This window comes from Psammomys obesus, unplaced genomic scaffold, assembly GCF_907164565.1.
Source record: "Psammomys obesus unplaced genomic scaffold, mPsaObe1.curated_primary_1811, whole genome shotgun sequence".
Taxonomy (NCBI): Eukaryota; Metazoa; Chordata; class Mammalia; order Rodentia; family Muridae; genus Psammomys; species Psammomys obesus.
Window position 1 is genome coordinate 34,400,905 of NW_026587216.1, and position 23,181 is coordinate 34,424,085.

Sequence of the window (23,181 nt, forward strand, 5' to 3'; positions counted from 1 at the left end):
ACCCAGCTACACCATTGCTAAGTATATACCCAAACTTTGCTCAAGTACACAAAAGGGATACTTGCTCAACCATGTTTATAGCAGCTTTATTTGTAATAGCCAGAACCTGGAAACAACCCAGATGTCCATCAATGGAGGAATGGGTACAGAAATTGTGGTATTTTTACACAATGGAATATACTACTCAGTAATCAAAAAGGAGGAAATCATGAAATTTGCAGGCAAATGGTGGGATCTAGAAAAGATCATTCTGAGTGAAATATCCCAGAAGGAGAAAGACAAACATGGTATATACTCACTTATATAGACCTATAAGATATGATAAACATAATGAAATCTATACACCTAAAAAAGACAATCAAGAGAGCGGACATGGGGTAAGATTATCAATCCTCGTTTAGAAAGACAGATGGGATGTGCATTGAACGTATGACAGGAGTCTACTGGGAGCATCTGAAAGACTCTAACTAGCAGTGTTTTCAAAGCGGATACAAAGACTTATGACCAAACCTTCGGCATAGTACAGGGAATCATATGAAAGAAGGGGAGTTGTGTGATGTGGAAAGGATAGGAGCTCCACAAGGACCAAATATATCTGGGCACAGGGTCTTCTCTGAGACTGACATTCAACCAAGGACCATGTATGGATATAACCTAGAACCTCTGCTCAGATGTAGCTTGTGGTAGCTCAGTAACCAATTGGTTTCCCATAGTGAGGGAAACAAGGACTATTTCTAACAGGAACTCAATAACTGGCTCTTTGACCTCCCCACCCCCCCAAGGAAGGAGCAGTCCTGTTAGGCCACAGAGGAGGGTTTCGCAGCCAGTCCTGAAGATACCTGATAAAACAGGATTGGATGAATGGGGAGGAGGTCCCCCCTATCAGTGGACTTGGAAAGGGGCACGGTGGAGAAGAGAGAGGGAGAGTGGGATTGGGAGGGAATGAGGGAGCAGGACACGGCTGAGATACAGAGTTAATATAATGTAACTGATAAGAAAAAAATAAAATTTAAAAAAAAAAAGAAAAAAATGGAAGGAGTCAAGATTGGCATGAATGTCTTTCCAGTACACCTAAGTCATGCATGCAGAAATCAAAGCAAGTCAAAGTGTTCCCTTTTGTACTTCCAGCCTGTTATCTTCAATTCCCAGTGTGTCAAACAGGCAGAATTGCTCGTGGGGATTACAGGAAATCTTGGAAGCAATTAATTATATCTGTGTTTACATTTGACAACAGGTAACTTTGTGCTTACATATTAGAGACTTTCTCTAAAAGAGTTAAAACCAGAACTGTTTCAAATTTTGAATTATGGTGGAGAAATTCAGAATATTTGTTTAGACAATGTTTATACATTTTTTAACATGAGATTCAAGTCGAACCAAGTTCATTTGTTTCCTATATGCATTGTTTGCATGCTCTAAAGGTCCCTTTACACAGTATTTTTAGTGTACCTGCATCTTGATTATGACCCGTCCCATGAGGTCAGATGGAAAGCTTTCCACCTGTAGTGTCATGTAAGCACACCAAAACTTGGAAATTTAGGAGCTTTTAAGATTTTTTTGGGGGGGGCTTCAAAGCTTTAGAGAACAGACATGAGTAACGACTTCCCAGATCAGGTAAAAGGGTTCTTTGGTCTGCAGAAGCCTGGCCATAAGCAATTGGCTGTCTCAGATGTTCTGCACTTGAGCACATTTTGAAGAAAGCTAGAACATGGAAAGAGACAATGGCTTCACAGTACATTAAATGCTCAGGACCCACCAGAAAAATAGAGGCTACAATCTAGTCAAGAAGTTTCTTGCAGCATACAGTAACGCCAGTGCTCAGGAATGAGCAGGAGGACTGGGAACTTGAGGCTAGCCCATGTGTGGCTGTCTCAAAAAATGGTGACTTGGGATGTCATTCTGCAAGCGGCGCAGATAAAGAGAGAAGATGAGCAGCTCTAAGGCGGGGCAGTACAGATGCTGAGATTAAAATGGCACAATATTTGTTCTTTGATCACAAATTCCTCATAAGTATGTTGGTCACATTATGATCTTGTCACCTTATTATTTTCCATCCTCTCATTTCTCTGTTTTTTTTAATAACTCTTCCTTCTCTTCATTCCTGACTGTCCTGTAATTGATGTTTTCCAATGCAAAGAAATGGAATTATCGTAAACTACTTTGTGTAGTGATCTCTGACTGTTCATGGCTGACTAAGACTTCTAACAATTAGCTTGTGTGTGCTGACGAAAAAAAAAATTCTAAAGTTCCTGTGCCCACAAAAATGAACAGATTTTCTGCTTCATTCATTTGGAGAAGGGTGAGAAGTTACTATAAGAAACTCTTTTATAAATATTTGGGGGCATTTGCCTTGATCGAAAAGGTTAGAAGTGATTGCAGGAGTTCGGTGGTATGTTTTCCATTTACTCTTTTCTGTCATAGTTTAAAAATTCATTTCTCATGAGTGAGAGAAAGCAAGGTTTCAACAATAAAAGTATTTTTAAGTGCCAATTCCATACTTTCTATTGTTTCCAAAGAAGAGAAACTATGCTGCAGTCCACCCATGATTAGTGACAGGTCTGGTGAGGGAAAAACAAGGTGAACTTTACAAGCCATGAGGCGTTTTCAGTCTTGGAAAAGTTTGTCTTTGCTCCTGAAGCAAGCCAGCTGCCATGCAGATTGTCAAAACACAATTCTCCAAAAGTCTCTCCTGTGAGGCTTTGTACTTTAGGGTTAACTTTGTCCACATCTCAACCATACACATGAACTTTGAGCCACAGTGGAGAGAGACAGTATGGGAAAACGTTAGAAAGATCCTGCTTTTGTACAAAATACTAGCCAAGTGGAGCTGATGAAAAGTGGCTAAAATTATGAAAAGTGGCTAAAAACTGATTTTTGTATGCTCTTTAATTTATAAAAAAACCTGAGGGAAATGACAGACATTTCTTTCTTCAAGGAGAAGGCAGTAAGCAGGTGCCAATCTGCCAGGAGCATGCTAGATGACATTAAGAGGAACAGCAAAAAAAAAAAAAAAAAAAAAAAAAAAAAAAAAAAAAGAGGAACAGCATAGCAGGTGTCACAAGAAATAAGACAATCTTGTTCCATGGGCTCTGGTCTTTAACATAAAGAAGGAGTAGCTGCCTTTGGAAATACATTACATCATTCTCATCTTGGAAGCAAGAAAGCAAGCCAGCTGCTAGTCTGTCTGGTTTCTTTCATTTCTGTCCCTTTTGAGCACCCAACCCTTCCTACCCCCAAGCTGGTAGGAAGGTTGGAGATCAGCACTTTTAAACAAAGACACTGGCCTATATGTTTTCAAGCCAAAGCGATGGCCAATTCTCAGCCTCTAGCACACGGCCATTTCCCTGCTAAAGGGAGCAGGGCCCTTGGTCAACTAATACAAACACACTGTAAGCTAGCCCCACCAAATTTCCAGATCTCGGACCTTGTGCTGGCTTTGTGTTCCCTTTAACTCAGTCTTTTCAGGATGTTTGTCACTTTACAGAGGTCAGTTACTAGGATTTCCATGTGGTTGTTTACCTTAGTTAAAGAAGTTTAATAGGCTCTGCTGCGCTTGAGCTAATCTGTCCCAAGCCACCAGGCCCATGTGACTTGACTTCCTGCATCATCACTGCCTCACGCTTTTGACAGATTTCTTCCCGTTCGCCTTTGCAGGTTTCACAGCAGCAGCCTCCCTCGTGTCCTTGGCTTGGGCCCTAGCCTCCTACCAGAAGGCTCTCCGGGACTCCCGAGATGACAAAAAGCCCATCAGCTACATGGCCGTCATCATCCAGTTCTGCTGGCATTTCTTCACCATCGCCGCCAGGGTCATCACATTCGCCCTCTTTGCCTCTGTTTTCCAGCTGTACTTTGGAATATTCATTGTCCTCCACTGGTGTGTCATGACCTTCTGGATTGTCCACTGTGAGACCGAGTTCTGCATCACCAAATGGGAAGAGATTGTGTTCGACATGGTGGTGGGCATTGTCTACATCTTCAGCTGGTTCAATGTCAAGGAAGGCAGGACACGCTGCAGGCTGTTCATTTACTATTTTGTAATCCTCTTGGAAAACACAGCCTTGAGTGCACTCTGGTACCTCTACAAAGCTCCCCAGATTGCGGATGCGTTTGCCATCCCTGCACTGTGCGTGGTTTTCAGCAGCTTTCTAACAGGTGTTGTTTTTATGCTGATGTACTATGCCTTCTTCCATCCCAACGGGCCCCGATTTGGGCAGTCACCAAGTTGTGCTTGTGACGACCCTGCCACTGCCTTCTCTCTGCCTCCGGAAGTGGCCACTAGCACACTGCGCTCCATTTCCAACAACCGCAGTGTGGCCGGTGACCGCGATCAGAAATTTGCAGAGCGGGATGGATGTGTACCTGTGTTTCAGGTGAGACCAACTGCACCACCCACGCCATCATCTCGACCACCACGGATTGAAGAATCAGTCATTAAAATTGACCTGTTCAGGAATAGGTACCCAGCGTGGGAGAGACACGTGTTGGACCGAAGCCTGAGAAAGGCCATTTTAGCCTTTGAATGTTCCCCATCTCCTCCAAGGCTGCAGTACAAAGACGATGCCCTTATTCAGGAGAGGCTGGAATATGAAACCACTTTATAAGACAGAAGGAGCCACAATGTCCACATGAAAGGGTGACAGCAGGGCTGTGGCAATAATGACACCTTATCCAAGTGAAGGGCAATGAGCTATATGTTCTTAGTCCAAACATTGTCATGGTATGGTTTGATCTTCCATCAGCTGACTGCCTGCTGCTGGAGTCCATTCAAGCCAGCAGTGCTGAGAGTCCCTTACTCTGCCTTGAGGGGCAATGCCAGCTTAGTATGACTGTTGCTACCAAAATCCTCCAGCGCAGGCTAGGGGCACATTCACTGGAGGTACAATTATTATGAAAAATGTTGCCTCTAATCATTAGGGTATTTTGATGGCGTTTACTGATTTTTGCATAAATGTGTTCACACACCACCACCACCATCACCACAACCAGCCCTCTACCAAAAGAGTCAAGGTGGGGCTGGAAAGATGACTGAGTGGTTTAGCGCACTGACTGCTCTTCCAGAGGACCCAGGTTTGATTCCCAGCACCCACTCGGCAGCTCACTGAAATTCTAGCTCCAGGAGACACAGTGCCCATTTTTGGCCTCCTCAGGCAGTGCACACACCTGGTGCACAGACATATATGCAGGCAAAACACCCACACACATAAACTAAAAATAAATCTAAAAAAAAAAAAAAAAAAAAAAGCTTAGGTGATTTCCTTGATGCAAAGCTAACAACAGACTCCAGGAAAAAAAGCAGTATGCTTGGAAAGGTTCGATAAATCGTTTTCTCATTTGTAAGCCAGTAGCATCTGTGGCAAAGCCTGTAGAGTGGACAGCAAGACTCAAGTGTTTACACTCGTACTAGCATTGATGGAATGATTCTTTTTCTATACTTTTCAGGATTTGTTTTTTACTTTCGGTTTTGCAGTTGAGAACACCCTTTATGACAGAAATTCTATGCAGCACATGTATGGCTTTTGATGAGACCAAGGAGCTCAATATCAATGATATAAATTAAATAATAATCAGGATTCAGTGTTGAATTGCAAAAATACAAAGAGCAGTTGGGGGAGGGACGATATGAGAGTCAGATTCTCCGGTGTGTGCAGCTCAAATTGGAATGCACCCGCAGAGCCATGGGAGAGGAAAAGGTGCTGTTTCCAGGTCTGTTTCCAAGTGCAGAACGAGCATGGGTCAGCAGGTGTGATTCTGGAAACCACATGTCACGTTTCTAGTGCCAAACTTTGTCCAATCACAGAACTGATATGGAATCCCCCAAAACTGGGAATAAGCGGTGTCACAGAGCAAACCAGAGAAGAATAATCCGGTTTTCTGCTGTGTACAGACTTACCCTCTCCCATCCAAGGTCAAAGTGATGTGTCTCCTAGAGAAGCTGGGACACCTTTTGGCAAGTGTGAGCATACAGATGCAGCATGTATGCTGTGAGAGAACTGCCTGGGCTGCTTGAGGGCTCACCACTCCATCAGCTAAGATTTGTATTCCAATCATCTGTAAAGTCGCGCTCTTACAAGCTTCTGAGTTTTAAATACCTCCGTACAGCAAGTAAACATTCCCGCTTTCTTTTCTCAGTGTCCTTGGTCATGGTGCTTTTTGTTGCATTAAAAGTGCCGGTCAAACTTTGATAGTATTTTTTTATAGTTGGTGCAGAGTGGAATAACTCATGGATTATTTCAATATTTTTGTAATAAAAATATAGGGTGTACATATAGGCATCGTTGCTTTTTTTATAGACTTGGAGTTATTTAAAATATGTTAAATGTCATATTCACTTGGGATATCAGAATCTTGTCTACAAATCCATCAGCTTGCCTCGGCAGATTGAAAACACTTGTCTCTGGCGAGATCACCTTACTTTTTGCAATTTGATGTCCCCAAGAACCTGCACAGGGGTGCTATCAGAGTATCAAGTGAAGATGGAAGTAACCTAATCAGAAAGGGCTTGTGAAGACTGGCCAATGTCTCCCAGGAAATCAAAGATGTGATTTCTTTCATCCATCCATTAGAACAACCTGACCACAGTGGAAGATGTCTTAAACTTTCCTGCCTGGTTTTATACTAACCCAGCTGATATATTAAAGATTAGTCAAGTCACACAAAAAGAAGGAAGAAAGTCAGTTTCATTCAAATATTCACTTAAAATAGTCAATATCTAGAGCCACCACCTGAAATGGATGTGTCGTCCAAAGACTTGACCCTGAAGTGACATCCACAGCAAGAGACAGAGGGCTCAATCTTGGACTTCTTTTGGTACAAAGTCCCAAAGCAACTTTTTAAGACAGACGATTTTTATCAGACATATTTCCTAATACTGAATGATTTGACCCTTCAAGCAAGATTTCCACTACAATACACTAATCTTTTGTTGAAATGAAGAAGTATTACCTTGCCACAGTAACGCTCCAGGAAGACACTCGGCTTCTACCAAGTGGTGGACACATCCCATTCCGCTGTAGAAGGGAATCACAAGAATTTGGGCAGATACTTCGCTGGTTTGCAGAACCATGAGTTATTAACTTCATTAGTTCGGAGACAACTTCTAACTGATGCGCTCTGAACTGACCTTCCCAGGTGGACTGCAACTTTGATTCTGTGAGTGAATAACGGTTACATTGAAACAGTGTCCAGCCAACCAATCCAACAGGAGCCTCCACTCTTCCATCACGTGAGTTCTAAGCTACTTCCCAATTTGATCTCACCTGTGACATGCTAAGGGTTAGAACAGGTGTGGGAGTAGGCAGTTGTGTGCTGTGCTCTGTCTTGATAGTAATGTAAGTAATCAAATAGAAAAGCAAACAACAACAATCAAAATATCACTCCAGCAGGACTTAATCTTGCTCTGCTGATCCAGAAAGCACATACTGTCATCAGGCTGTTGTAGAATATAAACACAAGGCAGGGTTCAACGAGGCATCATTAATGCACAAAGGAACAATTTTCATTCTTCCTAAAATGTTATTTTCATAGGATATGAGGCTCTGCACAAAGTAGCTAGAAAATGATCAAAGGGGGTGAGCAATGGCTAGCATACAAATGGAAATAAGGGCCTCTTTATCTTGAGCTGAGACTTCCTGGGTCTGAATACACTTTAATTCACCTGAAAGCAGGAACTTGCACTCTGCCCAAAGTTTGGCTAAGAGTCTCAGCATCTTATGAAAGAAGAGGGAGATAGAAAGACCTGGAGGGAATAGGAACCCCGTAAGGAGAGCAACAGAGCCAAAATATCTGGGCCTAGGGGTCTTTTCTGTGACTGATACTCCAATCAAGGACCATTCATGGAGATAACCTAGAACTCCTGCACAGATGTAGCCTATGGCAGCTTAGTCTCCAAGTGGGTTCCCTAGTAAGGGGAACAGGAACTGTCTCTGACATGAACTCAGTGGCTGGCTCTTTGAGCATCTCCCTTTGGGGAAAGGGGGTATTCTTACCAGGCCTCAGAGAAAGACTATGCAGTTATTCCTGATGAGACCTGATAGGCTAGTGTCAGATAGAAGGATAGGAGGACCTCCCTATCAGTGGACTAGGGGAGAGGCATGGGAAGAGAAGAGGGAGGGATGACAGAATTGGGAGGGGAAGAGAGAGGGGACAAGGGTGGGATACAAAATGAATAAATTGTAATAAATAATTTTTTAAAAAAAAATCTCCTGACAAAGAAAAAAATAAAGGCATGAGCTTGCTACCTTATAGTAAAAATGTTTGCACAGGGTGGTGATTTTTTTAAGACAAAAACCTCTCTAGTTAGCATTTATAAGTTAACTCATACTTAAAGAACCCAGATATATATACATGAACCATGCTGAGACTCCATTTATGTAGAAGAAAAGCAATTTTCCATGCCTATCAAAGTCTGAATCCCAAGAAATTATGTCCTTTACATTCCCTATACACATTATTCTACTTACCTGTGTCTTGTCCAGTTCAGGAACTGCCTTTTTAGATGCTCCATGAAAATTCATTTGTGGAGAATACTATTAGCCCAACAGATGAAAGATTCCCCTTATCAAGAGGCTGAGATGCTGCAATTCAAGTGTTATCGACAGACAAATTAAAAAATAATCTGAAAATAACTAATCTGAGGATAAATGTATAATAGTGAATCCCTAAACACCCAGTTTACCCTGCTATTCATAAGTGAAGTGAAGTGAAGATAGTTTAGCAGGCAGGCCAAGGTCCCATTAAGCCTGATAGTTCAGTCCTCAGAACTCATATGGTAGAAGGAAGAACTGACGTCATCAAGTTGTCCCCTGACTCCCACATACATGTCGTGTCATGTGCATGGCCAAACCTGTATGCATTAAGTAGACAGAGCAAATGATAGATGATAGGTAGATGATGATAATAGATACAAATAGAGTCTAGATAGATAGATGATAGATTCATTGATGATAGATAATAGATAGATTGATAAATAGCTAGATAAATGATAGATAGATAAATAGATAAATAGATAGATAGATAGATAGATAGATAGATAGATAGATAGATAGATAGACGATGGATAGATAGATGATAGCTTTTTAGAGTTTTGTGCCTATAAGATGGCCCAGCAATAAATCTAATAACTGTAAAAAGATGCAAACCTGGCCTGAATTTGATCTCTGAAACTCATGGAATAGTGTAAAGAGAGATCCAACTCTACAAAGTTGTCCTTTAACCCCTATACACACACCATGGCACATGTGTCCTTCCACACCCATGATAAACACACACAGACAGATACTCATATAAGCATACACACACACAAGTACATACACACACACAAATTTAAAAATGAATGGGAATGGCTTAAATCTCCACGACTTTCTGAAATCACTATAGGTGTGTTGCTAACATAAAGATTAAAATATGAAGTATGTTCTGCTATTTAATGTATAGGAAGTGACATATTATTGACATGTGACCTTTGAGACAAGAACCTTTTATTTATTCCTTTTTTAAAAAATCAGCTGTCCATACAGTTCGTGCCTATATGACATGCAATTCCTTGCTCCTGGCTTGAGTGAACCTTTTCATCCTTAAGCATTTCATTTTTTAAGTGGCTTAATAGACTAGTTTTGTGTCTCTTCAGAGTTCCCTGAACATGTTGATTAAGCCAAGGACAACCTTTATGTCTATACACAGTTGTGTGAGGTGATAGCTACTCTCAAATGCACTAGAGTGGAAGCAAATTCTGACACAATGTTTAGACAAAAATCCAGTGAGTTTATTCTAATGAACCACTTTCTAGACTAAATATATGCTCCCTTGAATTCTCCACGTATCTTTGCCATTAGCCATGACTGTTTCTATATAGAGCTTGCGTGAGATGCCTGAATTTTTATGTTTCCAAGGAGAATTCCTTAAAGCCTCTTTTAAAAATAGTTTCAACTGTCTTTTAGAATCTGATTCTGTGAGGATGAGGGAGGCAGAAGCTGACAACACAGCAGGACTGACACGGACGTTGTGATAATTTTAGTGATGGACACAAATCATTTCACATTCCTTTGACCAGGAATCTGGTGTCACTTTTGAAAATAGTCAAAGTTGTTACTTCTGCCAGCTTTAGCTTAAGACACCCCTCTGTTACCCAAAATTTGATGCTTTGAAAGTGACTAGGAATAGGTAACTTCACTTTAGTCCTCATTGCTGAGTCACTTTCCCCAACCTGTATCCAGGTGAGAGATTACTCAACCACTGGGTCACGTCCTTTCTCCTCTCCCAGTCTCCTGTAGTAGCATCAGGCCACCACAAAGCTCTCTGTTGGCAGGCCTTGTTCAGTTGCTGTCCTGAAAATGGGCCTATAACAAGACTCTGTGTACTTTCCTGTGATGAACAGCCTCGACATTACCCATTCAAAAGTAAAACTGCAGCATGTGGGTGGAATTGGATAAAAATGTAATGAGTCATTTAATTTTACTAATTGTAGCAATTAGGCTAGCTCACAAGCAGCTACTACACCAGAGAGCCAAATGTAAAAAGTGGCATGAAGCCACGTGCCCACAGGGGCTAAGAAACTCCTGAAGGAGTGGTCAAGGCATTAGATAACCTCAGGTCTACCTGACCCTTCCTCTTGATTCCATGAGGAAGCAGTGATTAGATTCTTATTATATTGTATGTAGTAATAGTTGCAGAAATGCAAAGCTTAGCAACCTGCATGTCCCAGGCTTTGCTACTCAAGGATGCTGACTGCTTCTGACTTGCCTAATAATTTCATTAAAACACTTACATATTACACTGATATAACACAGCCTCAGAAACAAACTAAGTTGAATGTTACTTTGGTTATTTTGTTTGCATATAGATTTCCTTGCTGTTTGACTTCCATATCAGGCAGAGTATCATTATTAGGAATTTACAACATGTTAGCACTCTACTGACCACCCTTACCTCTGGGATCCCACTACCCCTCACAGCCACCAGTAAATGACATCATTTTCAGACGGCACAGCTTCAGCCCAAAGCTGGTAAGTGGCTTGCCAATGCACAACAGGTAAGCTATAGAAACATGAAGATGAAAGTTAAGCCCAGCTTCTACCAACTGGAAGATTTCCGAGAACAGTGGCTATTCCATCAAAGCCTACTTTTGATTCTGCAAGTTAAATGGAAAAACAGAATTATGTTCCAATTTTTTTTTTCAGGAACACTTCATAAAACTCAAATATGTCTGCCAAAATGAAAATCTAAAAGACCTTTCAATGGTGAGAAGTGGAAGTCTCTATCACAAGAACCTGAACACTACTTCAGGTCTCACTTATTGTGGGTGGTCAGTGTTTTGTTTTGTTTTGTTTTGTTTTGTTTTGTTTTGTTTTGTTTTTACACAGCAGTCCCCATTCCATGACCCTACCCTGCACTAAATGATGTCTGAAATTAAAAGTAACCTGGGGATTTTTTTCCTTGTATTCTATCCATGTCTCCCATTATTATCCATTTAGACAGACTGAAAATTAACTAATCAAAACTTTGATATGACATTGTTTTTATATTATAAGCTAATTCATTTCCATTGCTATATTTTACTAAATTTTGTTTAACATCTTATATGTCACTAAATTAATGTTTTAGAAGATTTTTAAAGCATTATACCTAATCTAGAAATGATGTCTCAAATTGAAGAGTTAGATTCAAAGAATATACCAAGTGTTTATCAATTATTTGCCGAATCCTAAAGCATTTAGCATGTTCTCTTCCTTCCTAACTTAAAGGCAATGAAATATATGACCAAGTGCTGACCCACCCATCGAGGCCAGTGCACAGGAACAAGCATTATATAGAAACTGTGCATGTTGCTTTAACAAGTGCTAAATATTTAGCAGATAATAAGCCGAACAGTTTTCCAACCCAGCCGTTTGTTTTTAAAATCCTCTCGATGTTCAGTTTCAATGACATAGCCAAAGCAGTGTCTTACCTTCCGACGCTAGTTTAAAAAGGTCTGGAGGAACTTATGTTAAATTTGAGGTCAGTTACTTTAACAGAATATTGAAGGAAACCCACATTAATTTACAGATGGAACAACTGATATCAGGTGAGTTTTATAATCAGTGTCACATATTCAAACCCTTATTGATTCCCTTGGTCATGTATTCATCAAGCCCAACCCTGTGAAGGCAGCCATTAGACCATAAACAGGTACAAAACAGCCAGCCATGCATGTCAGCAACTCACAGTGGGTTCTTAGCTGGTCACCTGGTTCCCAGGCTTCATCTCTAAACAGTTATGCTCTAGCACACTGACTTTTCTCTTACCGCCATCTATTCATAATGCTACATTCAAATGGTAAAGAAATATGAGCTTTTCTAGGACTTTCCTGTAGCTCTACCAATAAGTTCTTGGCCCACAGTGGCAGACATGAGGCAACTACTTAAATGTGGTGCCACTTCACATTTAATAAGGGAGGGACGGCAATAGGGATGCTATATCCTGACCACAGAGGTTCAAGCCATCATTGTGTTCACCTATAGGTTATCACTTTTTTTAGACATATAGACACATATAGTTACTGATGAAATACTTGCAGAACAAAAATCTCATTTGACATCAAACTAAATAATTAAAACAATAAGTACATATTAGCAGCATGGTATAACAAAAAAAATTCTTTTGTGATATGATTAAAGCGTGCCACCTACTCTGTTATTAGAGTTTCAGAAAACAGGAGGTTTTGTGTTTTTATTATACTTCCATCTACCAAATTAAACAGGTTTGCCCTTTCTTTCTCTACTGCTTAATTTGCATTAAAGTGGAATTAATCAAATTCTTACTTCAAGTGTTACAAATAGGAACAAATGAAGATGTTGTATTTAAGGTAATTTAACTATTGCAGTGGCATTCTGGCATGGAGTTGTATCCAATCAACACTTTTAATTACTTCAAATTAGTTCATTATCAGTAAGTTCTAAGATACCCCTAAGTGTGTTGAAAATATATTTTGAGTTTCCACCACTGTAAGAAATTTCTGTTTTTATTACAAACTAGCAAAGTGTCTTAATGCTTTCAAGCACTGTGACTGGGAAGCCAACACTTGATTTGAGTGTCTTGGGCACCATGAAGTTCACACAGCAATTAAACATTGACCTGTGGCTTTCTAGAGCCCTTATGATTTCCTCAAAGCAGAAAAAAATAGGTCATCCCCTTGTAACCAGAGGATACTAGCCAGCTGGTTTAAAAAAAAAAGTCATTTTAGAACCTGATTTCAAAACACTAAAATACTCAACTTCTCTCATGGACCCACCGAATGTGTTATTCATAATGAGGGAAAGAGTAGGTCTCCAAAGTCTGTTTCAAAGAGTTGGAGTGAAACATTATCTTTGTTTGAATTAGAAGCAAGGAGCTCTGTGAAGAGAGCTGAAGAATGCAGTGAGCCAGGACCCACAGACATAGTCCAGGCTGTCACACAGCTCAGCCTGCTAATGCCTTTATGCCCTTCTTCTTTTTTTACAGAAACATCTTGGAACTTATCAACTTTTACTGGAGATGAGTTGCAATTAATTAATCCAACAGACACTTTAATCTTGCAAATTCTTGACTTTTAACATTGTAACCAAGCTACTGGAAGAGAACATGACCATTAGAGGTAATGGGAAAGGAACACTTGGCTCAGCACTGTGCCCTGGTGTGTCCAGGACTGAAGAGACAGACCTCTAAGAAGTAGACCTAAGGAAATTTTGCTACCTGGTCTCTCAACACAAATGCTATCAATGTCCATGGTATCCATCTTCTCTCTATTTTTTTTCCAGTAAGAACTGCTTTCAAAAAAAATCAGCCAATGGATTCCTGGGAGTTTGTATATCTCAGAGGAATGGTGATGGGTCAAAGGGACTTGCTTCAAGTGGATTGAAACCCACTTGTTTGGAAATGAAAAGTCTGTCATTTGTTAATACCTGCTCTCTCTTGAGTACATTCACTGCTTTTAATTTGTTCCATTGTCAGCATTATGATAACCAATGTGTAATGCTTTGATTTATAATTCAGTTTCAGAGGCTAAATCTGCACAAGTGTATAGAGAGACTTGACGCCTGCCTTCCTACTTGGTGACATCACCAGTCCCACACCAATATCCACTTCTACAAGGAATTTACTAGCCTATGGCTTTTCAGATCACATAAAATCTTGGTTAAAAACGACCAACCAAATGGCCTTAATGCCTACATTTTCATTTACAAAAAAACAGGTATACTGAGATTTTCCAACCATGTTTCCTTCCATTTCTCTTTTTCAAATAAAGGTGAAAACAAAGTTGTCAGAAGTTCAGATATAGTTTTAGAGTATACAAGAGTCCGAGTGCTTGTGGTCTTGGTAATTTTTCTGTCTAATCTTTTGGCAAAAGTTTTAGAGGTTAGATCTAGGTAAATGAGTGAAAGTCATCAAGTGTATCCATTTAAACACTCCAGAAAAAAAGATAAAAGGATGGATCAGGGACAATTGTGTTCCCTACACAAGCATCTTGGTGGTTCTACCTGAGATTTTTCTAGGGCTTCTGAGTGGCATTCCTGGCCATCAGCTCTCAGGTCCAGGCAAGTCTTTTCTCAGAACTGTCTCTGGGTATAACCACTAAAATTGAATGGTAGAAAGGCAGCCTCCTCCTACTGTGTGACTTACTCTCACATGCCAGGCAACCATAACTAGCAAGTTGAAGAAAATGCTCATGTCCTGAACCTACAGCCTCCTGTGTAATATGTATTGAGTTGGTTAACTGCAGGAACATAGGGGCACTAACAGTCTTCTCTATCACAGGTCAGGAATAAGTGTGACTGTGGGAGTGCTGAATACCAGGACCAAAGATCTCTACCAATGTAGAGGCCCAAGAAAACCTGTTAATCACTTGTTGAGAACACTTGCCTTTTTACAAAGTAGACACAAAAATTAATCTCTGTCATTAGATAATTATGTACATGTCTCCTTATGAAATAACAAGGCCTGCTCAACATGGAAAGATGGAGGTCATATAGGAAGCTTCATATCAAGACTGGCTTTTTCTAAGAAGGCCTTCCCTCCTGAGGGTTTTTCTTGATTAGTGGACCCTGGAATGCTCTGTACATCAAGAGCTTCTGATAAATCACTCTTGCTTATTAGACGTAGACTATTTAATTATCCCTCTTTTAATAACAATAAGATTCAGGGTTACCATGGCCTTACTCATCAACCCACTGTAAATATATCATAACATCACAACAGGCCCGTGTTCAAACATGCTCAACCCAGTTTGACCAGTATCATCTTTTCTGCAAAAGTTTGAATCCTAATTCTATCAGTCAGTTACCTCATCTGTGTATCTATTCCCAGACTGATAAGTCCTGTGAGAGAGAATAATTTTCAGAAAAATAGAAGGAAATAAAGGGAGAGTTAGGTAATTTTTCCACCTAGACCAAAAAAAAAAAAAAAAAAAAAAAAAATTAGACCGTTGATCACCCCGAAGTTCTGACATTTTCCTCATGACTGAATTTCTTTTCATTTGCCGGCTTTCAACATTTGAATTTTCCAGGTGATTGCTGAACCATTTTCACCAAACCAAAGTAGGCAGTGCAGCATCATCAGAAAGGAAAGACTGCCGACATGAATGCAGATATCCCTATGAAAAATCAAGAGGTTGGTCACTCAAGCAGCACATGTGGTTTTGCACTAGCACACATCTGGAATTTCTCTGGAAGCATCCAGATGTTTGAAGCATAGAGATTTCCATCCTGTTGTGCGGTGGGTGGAGAGACAAACTGCTCCTGTATTCCAGATACCTTTCTTCTGCTGGCAACATTCTGCTGCTAAAAGTCTCTTTATTGTACAAAGAGACATAAACAATACAGAGCCACTGCGATTATTTTTATTTACTTTCTGAAAATGCCTGACTGGAAGAGGTTGGTTGCCTGTGCCTAGGGTGTTCTATACGTGACTGCATGAGGACTTCCTTGAAAGTGGCCATTCTTGGAGGCCTTCCACTGCCTTTTCTGAGCAAGGAAACTTCTTTTAGCCTTTGCTATGTTTCATCATTTTATCAGTTTTTCTGCTGCTGGTAAATCTTAAACATTTACAAAATCTACTGGACAGAAAAGTTTAAAGGGAATATGAAATCCGTAAGTTTTTAAGTTCAAATGGATTTTTTTTTTCATTTTAAGTGTCCCTTATAATATCTTAAAGCTAAAATTGTTTAAGTTGTTTGATATAGTTGCTTCATGGTGAATTTTATGACTGCAGTTGGAGGAAAAAGACTGCTTCCCCTAAATGAAACAAATTATCTTATTTGGGGGACTTTATTTGATGATGTCATTTAAATTATCCACTGCTTGCTGGTTACCATGAATATGGTAATGTTGCTTTATTTTCCCAGTTAATCCCTGTTATATTTCTCCACTAGAGAAAAAAATTGCTGTAAAGGAAATTCACTTTCCAGCAGGAGGGCTGAGGATATTCACACTGACCCAGATGTGATCTTTCCTGGGAACCTTGAGAAGCTAGTCTTGCCCCTTCTGATACACTGGGTGGTGGAGCTGCGGATGCCCTCACGTCAAGGGCTTCTCTCACCCACCGATCTGAAGTTTGGTAGAAAGACACGCAAGCTGTCCGGCCTATTTCCCTTTAAGAGCACTTTAGCTGCACGACTTGCACTGTGGCACTTACTGTAGGTGAACAAAGATCTCCGAGAGGCATTCAGCTATGCAAACATCTTGATGGACTTCCAAAGACAGTGCAAACATCCCTAACTCCCTAGGTAATATTTTGATTGTGTGAAATTCAACACTCAGAGCCAAGAATAACACCATGAGACAGATGATGAAATTCCTTCTTGAGTCTCTCCTTTCCTTAGAACACCAAAGCCTCACCACTAAGCCATGTTTGTCCACCCACTATGCTAACTGTTTTGGACCCTAATCTGAATGCAGGCTGTGGCCACAGCCCAGGTGCCCATGACCCTCCAGAAACAGCTGGTGTGTACACTGACGGTTTTGATACTGTTTTTCATTTTCCTTGAGATTTTAGATCATCAATCTCTGTACCTGTATGTTATTGAGAGAATGTTTGGCTGCTATTACAACAAAAATGGTGACAATTGATTGACAAATCACACCCAGAAAGACTGTTTCTTTTATTGTCTTTGATTATGAGGTGATTGATGTGAAATTTATAGATTAATAGAAAGGCAGAAATCTCTGGGTTGAATGTTGTGACTATTTCAAACACGTTTAAAGATACCCTATGACACAATGTTCTTTATAGTATAGAATATATTCCATTTGGGTATAGGGATATGAGGGCATGTGATCCGGTGAGAGCAGCAAAGAAACTGGGAGTCTGTGCACACCTGGGTTCTAATCCTTAGGTCTATTTCTTCACCTCAAAGCTTACTTTGGCCTCCTTATTCCCCATGGAAAAGAGTGAGGATATTGTTTGCCTACCTCACAGGGTGTTGTAAAGATGGTCAGAGCTGGAAACACACTTGGGTTATAGAACACCATGCTAATCACTAAGTTGCAGAAACAGGGAGAACCGTGTCCATCACAGGGATAAGAAGGGTGGGACCTGCAGTTGTCGGAGAAGCAGCCACTATGCAGGTTAATGCAGGAAAGCTTTCCCCTTAAAGGTCTACGTAGAAGGTATAAGCTTTCTAATGAGATCAAGGAGTTCCTCATACAGACATGGAGTGTCTCCATCTAGATGGACCATTTTCTTCTTCATCAAACTGAATTTTACTAAATGTTCATAAATACACCTAGAAATCCTGGCTCTTCCTGATTGATCCCTGAGGAGTCTGCCTGGCTGGCTCCACCTGTCAGAACCGTGGAGAGTCCCCAGTTTAGCCCTGGTGATGCCAGTTGATATTCTGGAATCAAATCCTGGATGCTGTATAACAGATATCATGAAGATTAGGTGTGGAATAATTTGACTTGGTTTACATTTCATTTCTAACACAAACCTTAGCAACAGAAAAATATGGAGCCTTACTCCTGCTTGGAACTCTTGAGGTAAGCTGTCTCTACTTTATAGATGTATTTTAAATATATCAGAGACCTGCTTGCCCAAGGGATTCAGGAATATATTGAAATGTGTGAACTTGCATAAATGTAATACACAGATGTGAGTTCCACAAAAGGTTAAACAAAAATTGAGAGATGCCAGGAAAGCAGCCTCAGCGAAAATTCTGTGCAACTCTGCAACGCAGTGTCTACTCCTTCGCTTAAACAACTAAACTTGGCCAGAACTAAGTGCCAAGAACATGATTTGGGGTTACAAACATTTGAGTGATAGAGGCAATATTATGAAGTAAGAACACACCTATGGAGCTCTGCTAAAAAGAGGGGTAATAGTTTAGTGACATGGCTCCATTCAGTTCCCTTATTTAATAATTGTATTCATTTGCAAAATCAGTGCCATAGTCTTAAAAATATGAAAGAGTTTCCAGATTTTCCATTGAGGAGTGAACTCAAACTTATGTTGTGCTTGGGTTACATATAATATTGTCATCCAATATAATCTCTTCTGTTTCTCTAAAATTTAATACCAATGGAATTAATCAAAGATTTAAATTTTGAAATTGGCTAAACATTTCCAATACATGACAGTCAGCTTTCTGAAGCATGACTAGCTTAGAAAGCTGTGTAACATCTTTTTTTTAATTTTTAAAAATTTTTCTTTTTACTTTTTATATTAATTACAGTTTATTCATTTTGTATCCCAGCTGTAGTCCCCTTCCTCATTCCCTCCCAATCTCACCCTTCTTCCCTCATCTCCTCCCATGCCCCTTCCCAAGTCCACTGAGAGGGGGGAACCTCCTCCCCTTCCATCTGACCCTAGACTATCAGGTCTCCTCAGGACTGGCTGCATTGTTTTCCTCAGTGGCCTGGCAAGGCTGTGCCCCCCTTCAGGAGGAGGTGATCAAGGAGCCAGCCACTGAGTTCATGTCTATGTTGGAGGCTGTGTGATGTCTTAAAAATAAATACATGCTCTATCAGAACAGAGTTACTGTCACTGCAGACTGGCCAATCAGGGAGTAAAAGATAATGTGGATATTCCTGGCTTTCTAGCCTCTTCTGAAATCAAATTTTTTTTCTACCCCAGAATGCAAAAGTGTGTCCATTTTATCATGAAAATAAACATCTGTCTTTATTCGCTTTTATATATAGAAAGCTAACATTGACTGTTCAGTCTAGTTTCAAATGGATTTGCTAGAACTAGCAGGAGGCAGTGGAGAGAATCCACTATGGAGAGATATTATCACAAAGTGTAAGCTAAAATTTAAGCATGTCAGAGGGAGCTGGGCAGCTCCTTGGAGGAATGGCTTAGAGTTTTCACCGGCAGAGAGAAGCACACGCCTCATGCCAACATGTCACTACGCGGAGGCACACATAGCAACAAGGCATTGCTGGAGGAAAGAGTTGAGTCTCTTTTCGGTGGTTTCTATTTCACATAGAACTCCCTAGAGCCCTCCCAGAAAATAAGAATGTCTTAGGAAAAACAAACAAACAAACAAACAAACAAAAAACTAGTTTTTAGCACAGATGTATGTGATTATTCAGCTAGGGGTCCATCAATCTGTAAGCATCATATATCTGATTATTCATAAGTACAACTGCCAAATTTTATGCCTGGAGCTGGCTAACATTCTTTTCAGCAAGTATGTGATGAACACAGATACACAGAGAGAAATTCTCTGCTGCTTAAAGAAAATATCTCCCAGCTTATTAAAGTCAACTGTCACTGAAGTACTACCTTCACAAAGCTTTTTTGTTTTGGTTTGGTTTTTATGAACCCTTGGGTCAATTGTTTATTTAGGCCCCACTTAAAATGCCTTTCTCTGATGAACAAGGCATGAAAGAAGAGGACATAATTACCCTTGGTGGAAATCTTGTTTCTACTAAAACAAACAAACAATAAATCCTGCTTTTCTTCTCTGTAGCCAGATAGCTCAGTAACTCCAAGAAGGCACAGTGATGGGTGTGAAGATGACTTCCTGTTCTCAGAAAAAAGAGAGAGAGAGAGAGCCAACAGGAAACCAGAGATGTCTTTCCTCTTTGAAGGCAAAGAGTACCCTGGATTTACAACTAAGGCAAAAATACTGTAAATGTGAGGGACTATTATCCCTCTTTTCGGTTCTTTACCACTTTCCCTCAGTCTTTTCCAGTTAGGATTGGAATTTCTAGCAATGATAAATAATGCTGTGTTGTATAATGACTTCAATGTTTACATTGTGAAAAAAATTAGTTACAGATGAGAAGACTGGAGAAGCAGGCTTCCGCAAGACTCTGGGCTCCTGACACTGGTTTTTCGTTCTTTGGTTATTTTTAAGTTATGTAAATTTCACATTTAACTACCTCAGCTACTGTTGTTTGATTTAGAAACACAAAAAACCATTCACTTCACAATTAACAAATTATTTCATTGAAAGTGTCAAAAGGCTATTTGATGCAAAACAACTTTCAAAAACTTTAAAATAACATGAGCAACCCGACTCCCATCAGTTCTGCTTTATTTGGATTGTTCTTAAAACATGGTTTGGGATTTAAAAAGAAAAAAAAAAGAAAAAAAACCTGTCACTTCCACCCAGCACAAAGAGAGGCTGTATATATAATGCTTAATTTGCCTTAAATATTTTGTACTCCCTTCTGCCCAATCCAATTTTTGTTTTTTAAATTTATCTCTGAATAAAAGGATATGGATGGTAGATGAAGAGCAACCTGAAGAGAACAAGCCACTAGGTTCTGGGCTCCCTGACTTCAAATGTACATAGTATTCTGAAGCATAACCACCATTCTTGAGTTTCTCTCTTCATTTCAGAAATAAGGTGTGTGCAGGCAACGTGAAGACATTCCCCTGGACAGCATGGTGCCTGGCCTCGGATGCAAACCTGCCGGTCCTGTGCTCTTACTTTGTAAACATTGTACAAATGTATTTGGAATTTAATTTGAAACAAAATTAAATGAGCTATTAAATTCTTTCTTGTAAATATATATAGATAGATATATATATTCTAATCCCACATATCCAAACATTCCTATAGCATTCAGATTGTAAGTGTGTCTTTTTTGGCTGGAGCCTGCTGCTCTGGGCAGCGACTCCAAGTGCTCTAGGTCAAAGCACAGTGTGTGGAGTATTTGATATACTGCAGTAACATAGTTATTTTGGTCAGTTAAGTAAGTTACAATTTGTGATGAAATGAAGTGGAAAGTAGTACTTCATAATGAATAAATTTTCTTGGTTACCTGATTTTTTTTTCTTGTAAAACTTAAAAAAAAAAAAAACAAGAAAACTTGAAATTTTATATATTTGGATTTTGTAGATTTTTTTTATTTTATTGCAACACAAGGTACCAAAATCATTAAATAAAGTACACTGTGGTCATTTTAACAGAAATCTGTTCCTCATTCTTTCCAAGTCCAAGAGTAGAGTGCCGTTAGCGTAAAGTGATGGACAGTGGCATGAGCATAGACTGATTTTTAAGGCAATAGGATCCAAAGCCATAGGTAAGCAACGCTGAGTTCTGACAAGTTTGAAACACATTTACGATTAGACTACGTCACTTTTTTTTTTGTCTTTCTGTTTTAAGACATCTTACTGTGTTGCCCACGCTGAAACTTGAGGTCCTCCTGCCACACTCAGACTTCTGAATAGCAACTAGCTGGGGTTCAAGATATATTTCACTATACCCAGCTTTACATGTTTATTTTACTTATTTTAGTTTTTAGAGGCATTAAAGATACCCTTCTAGAACCAATGTAAAACAAAACAAGTGTTTTTGACCACCAGAATTTAAAAGGAAAACTAAATTGCTTAACTTTAAATGAGAAAAATTTCCCACAAACAAATGTATTTTCTAAAAGATGATGCATCTAAGTGCTTCCTTTTTCTACATAGTAGCCCCACATTTCATGTAACTGTTAGTCAGTTTTTAAAAACTTGTCTCTGTTCTAAAAAGTAGTAGAGTCCCACAAGTTTACAGAGCACTGGAAGATGTTGGTAACATAAGAATAAGTTACATGTGTGGAAATTTCCATCAAGAAATATTAGAAATGAATATGGGTAAGCTTAGAAGATGCTCAGCACAGGGGCACTAGCGACTTCACTGTGGGAACCAGAGTTCAGATCTCAGCACCCACATCTGTTAGCTCACAACTACTATAACTCCAGTTCCACAGGGTCCAGTGCCCTCCTCTGGACTCTGTAGGTCACCTGATCATACACATGATGCATACGTGCCTCAACACAAATGAGTGAAGACATTTGTCATGTAAGCATGCAACATGAGTTCAATTCTTGGAAGTCATGGAAAGACGGAAAGAAAGGACCAACTCCACAAAGTTATACCCCAACTTCCACACAGACCACTGGCACATTGGCTCCAATACATATATACATTATGCATATACACATACACAGAGACACAAAGAAACCATGCACACATACACATACTCACAAATACACACAGTGGACATTTTAAAAGAAGTCTGTGTCTCATCCATCTGAAACCCAGATGAGCAAACATATACATGCATCCTGCACATACACATAAAAACACACACATACAAACTATGATCAGTTTTACACACATATATACATCATGCACACACATGGATAGACATACAGATACATACACGTACATCATGCAAAATACACACATACACAGTAATATTATTTTTAATTTAAGTAGAAAAATTAACAACATATAAGAAAAATATTAAATGAAAAAAAAGAAGGAAACATTTTCAAGACTTGCTTGTTTCATCCAGGCATGACAGCCAGTGCTCAAAACTATAGCATTTGGGAAGTAGAAGCAGGACCATGAATTCAAAGTTACCCCTGGCTACATTGCAAGTTTAAGGCTAGCTTGATCTCTATGAGACCAGTCTCCAAAAACTCTGGACCATCTTCACCACCACCATCACCATCATAATCATCATCAGTATATGGGAACACTCCCATCACAGCAGGAATGGAAGTCAGAAGACAACCTTTTGCATGAGTTCCAGGATCAAACTCAGATTGAGGCTTACAGAAGGAGCACCATTCCATACTGAGCCATCTTTCAGGGCCCCTGTGGCTTTTGTTGTTGTTTGTTTTTTAGAGTAACTTAGTAGAGTTTTCCTTTTTCACAAATGTTACAGTAGTAGATGCTGAATATAAAATTACTTGGAATCTACAATTTTGATTGATAAGTTCACTTGCATA

The 23,181-nt window shown here is 39.7% G+C and overlaps 1 protein-coding gene across 1 annotated transcript in view; it reads left to right on the forward strand.

Moving 5' to 3' along the window:
* Positions 1-18,601, forward strand: part of Xkr4 (XK related 4) — a gene marked incomplete in the record, with an annotated part of 379,561 nt that extends 360,960 nt beyond the window's left edge. Inside the window, 2 exon segments of the mRNA XM_055603198.1 lie at positions 3,655-7,222; positions 13,474-18,601. Of these exon segments, the coding sequence (XP_055459173.1) occupies positions 3,655-4,601 (947 nt within the window).
* Between the last annotated feature and the right edge of the window lie 4,580 nt (positions 18,602-23,181).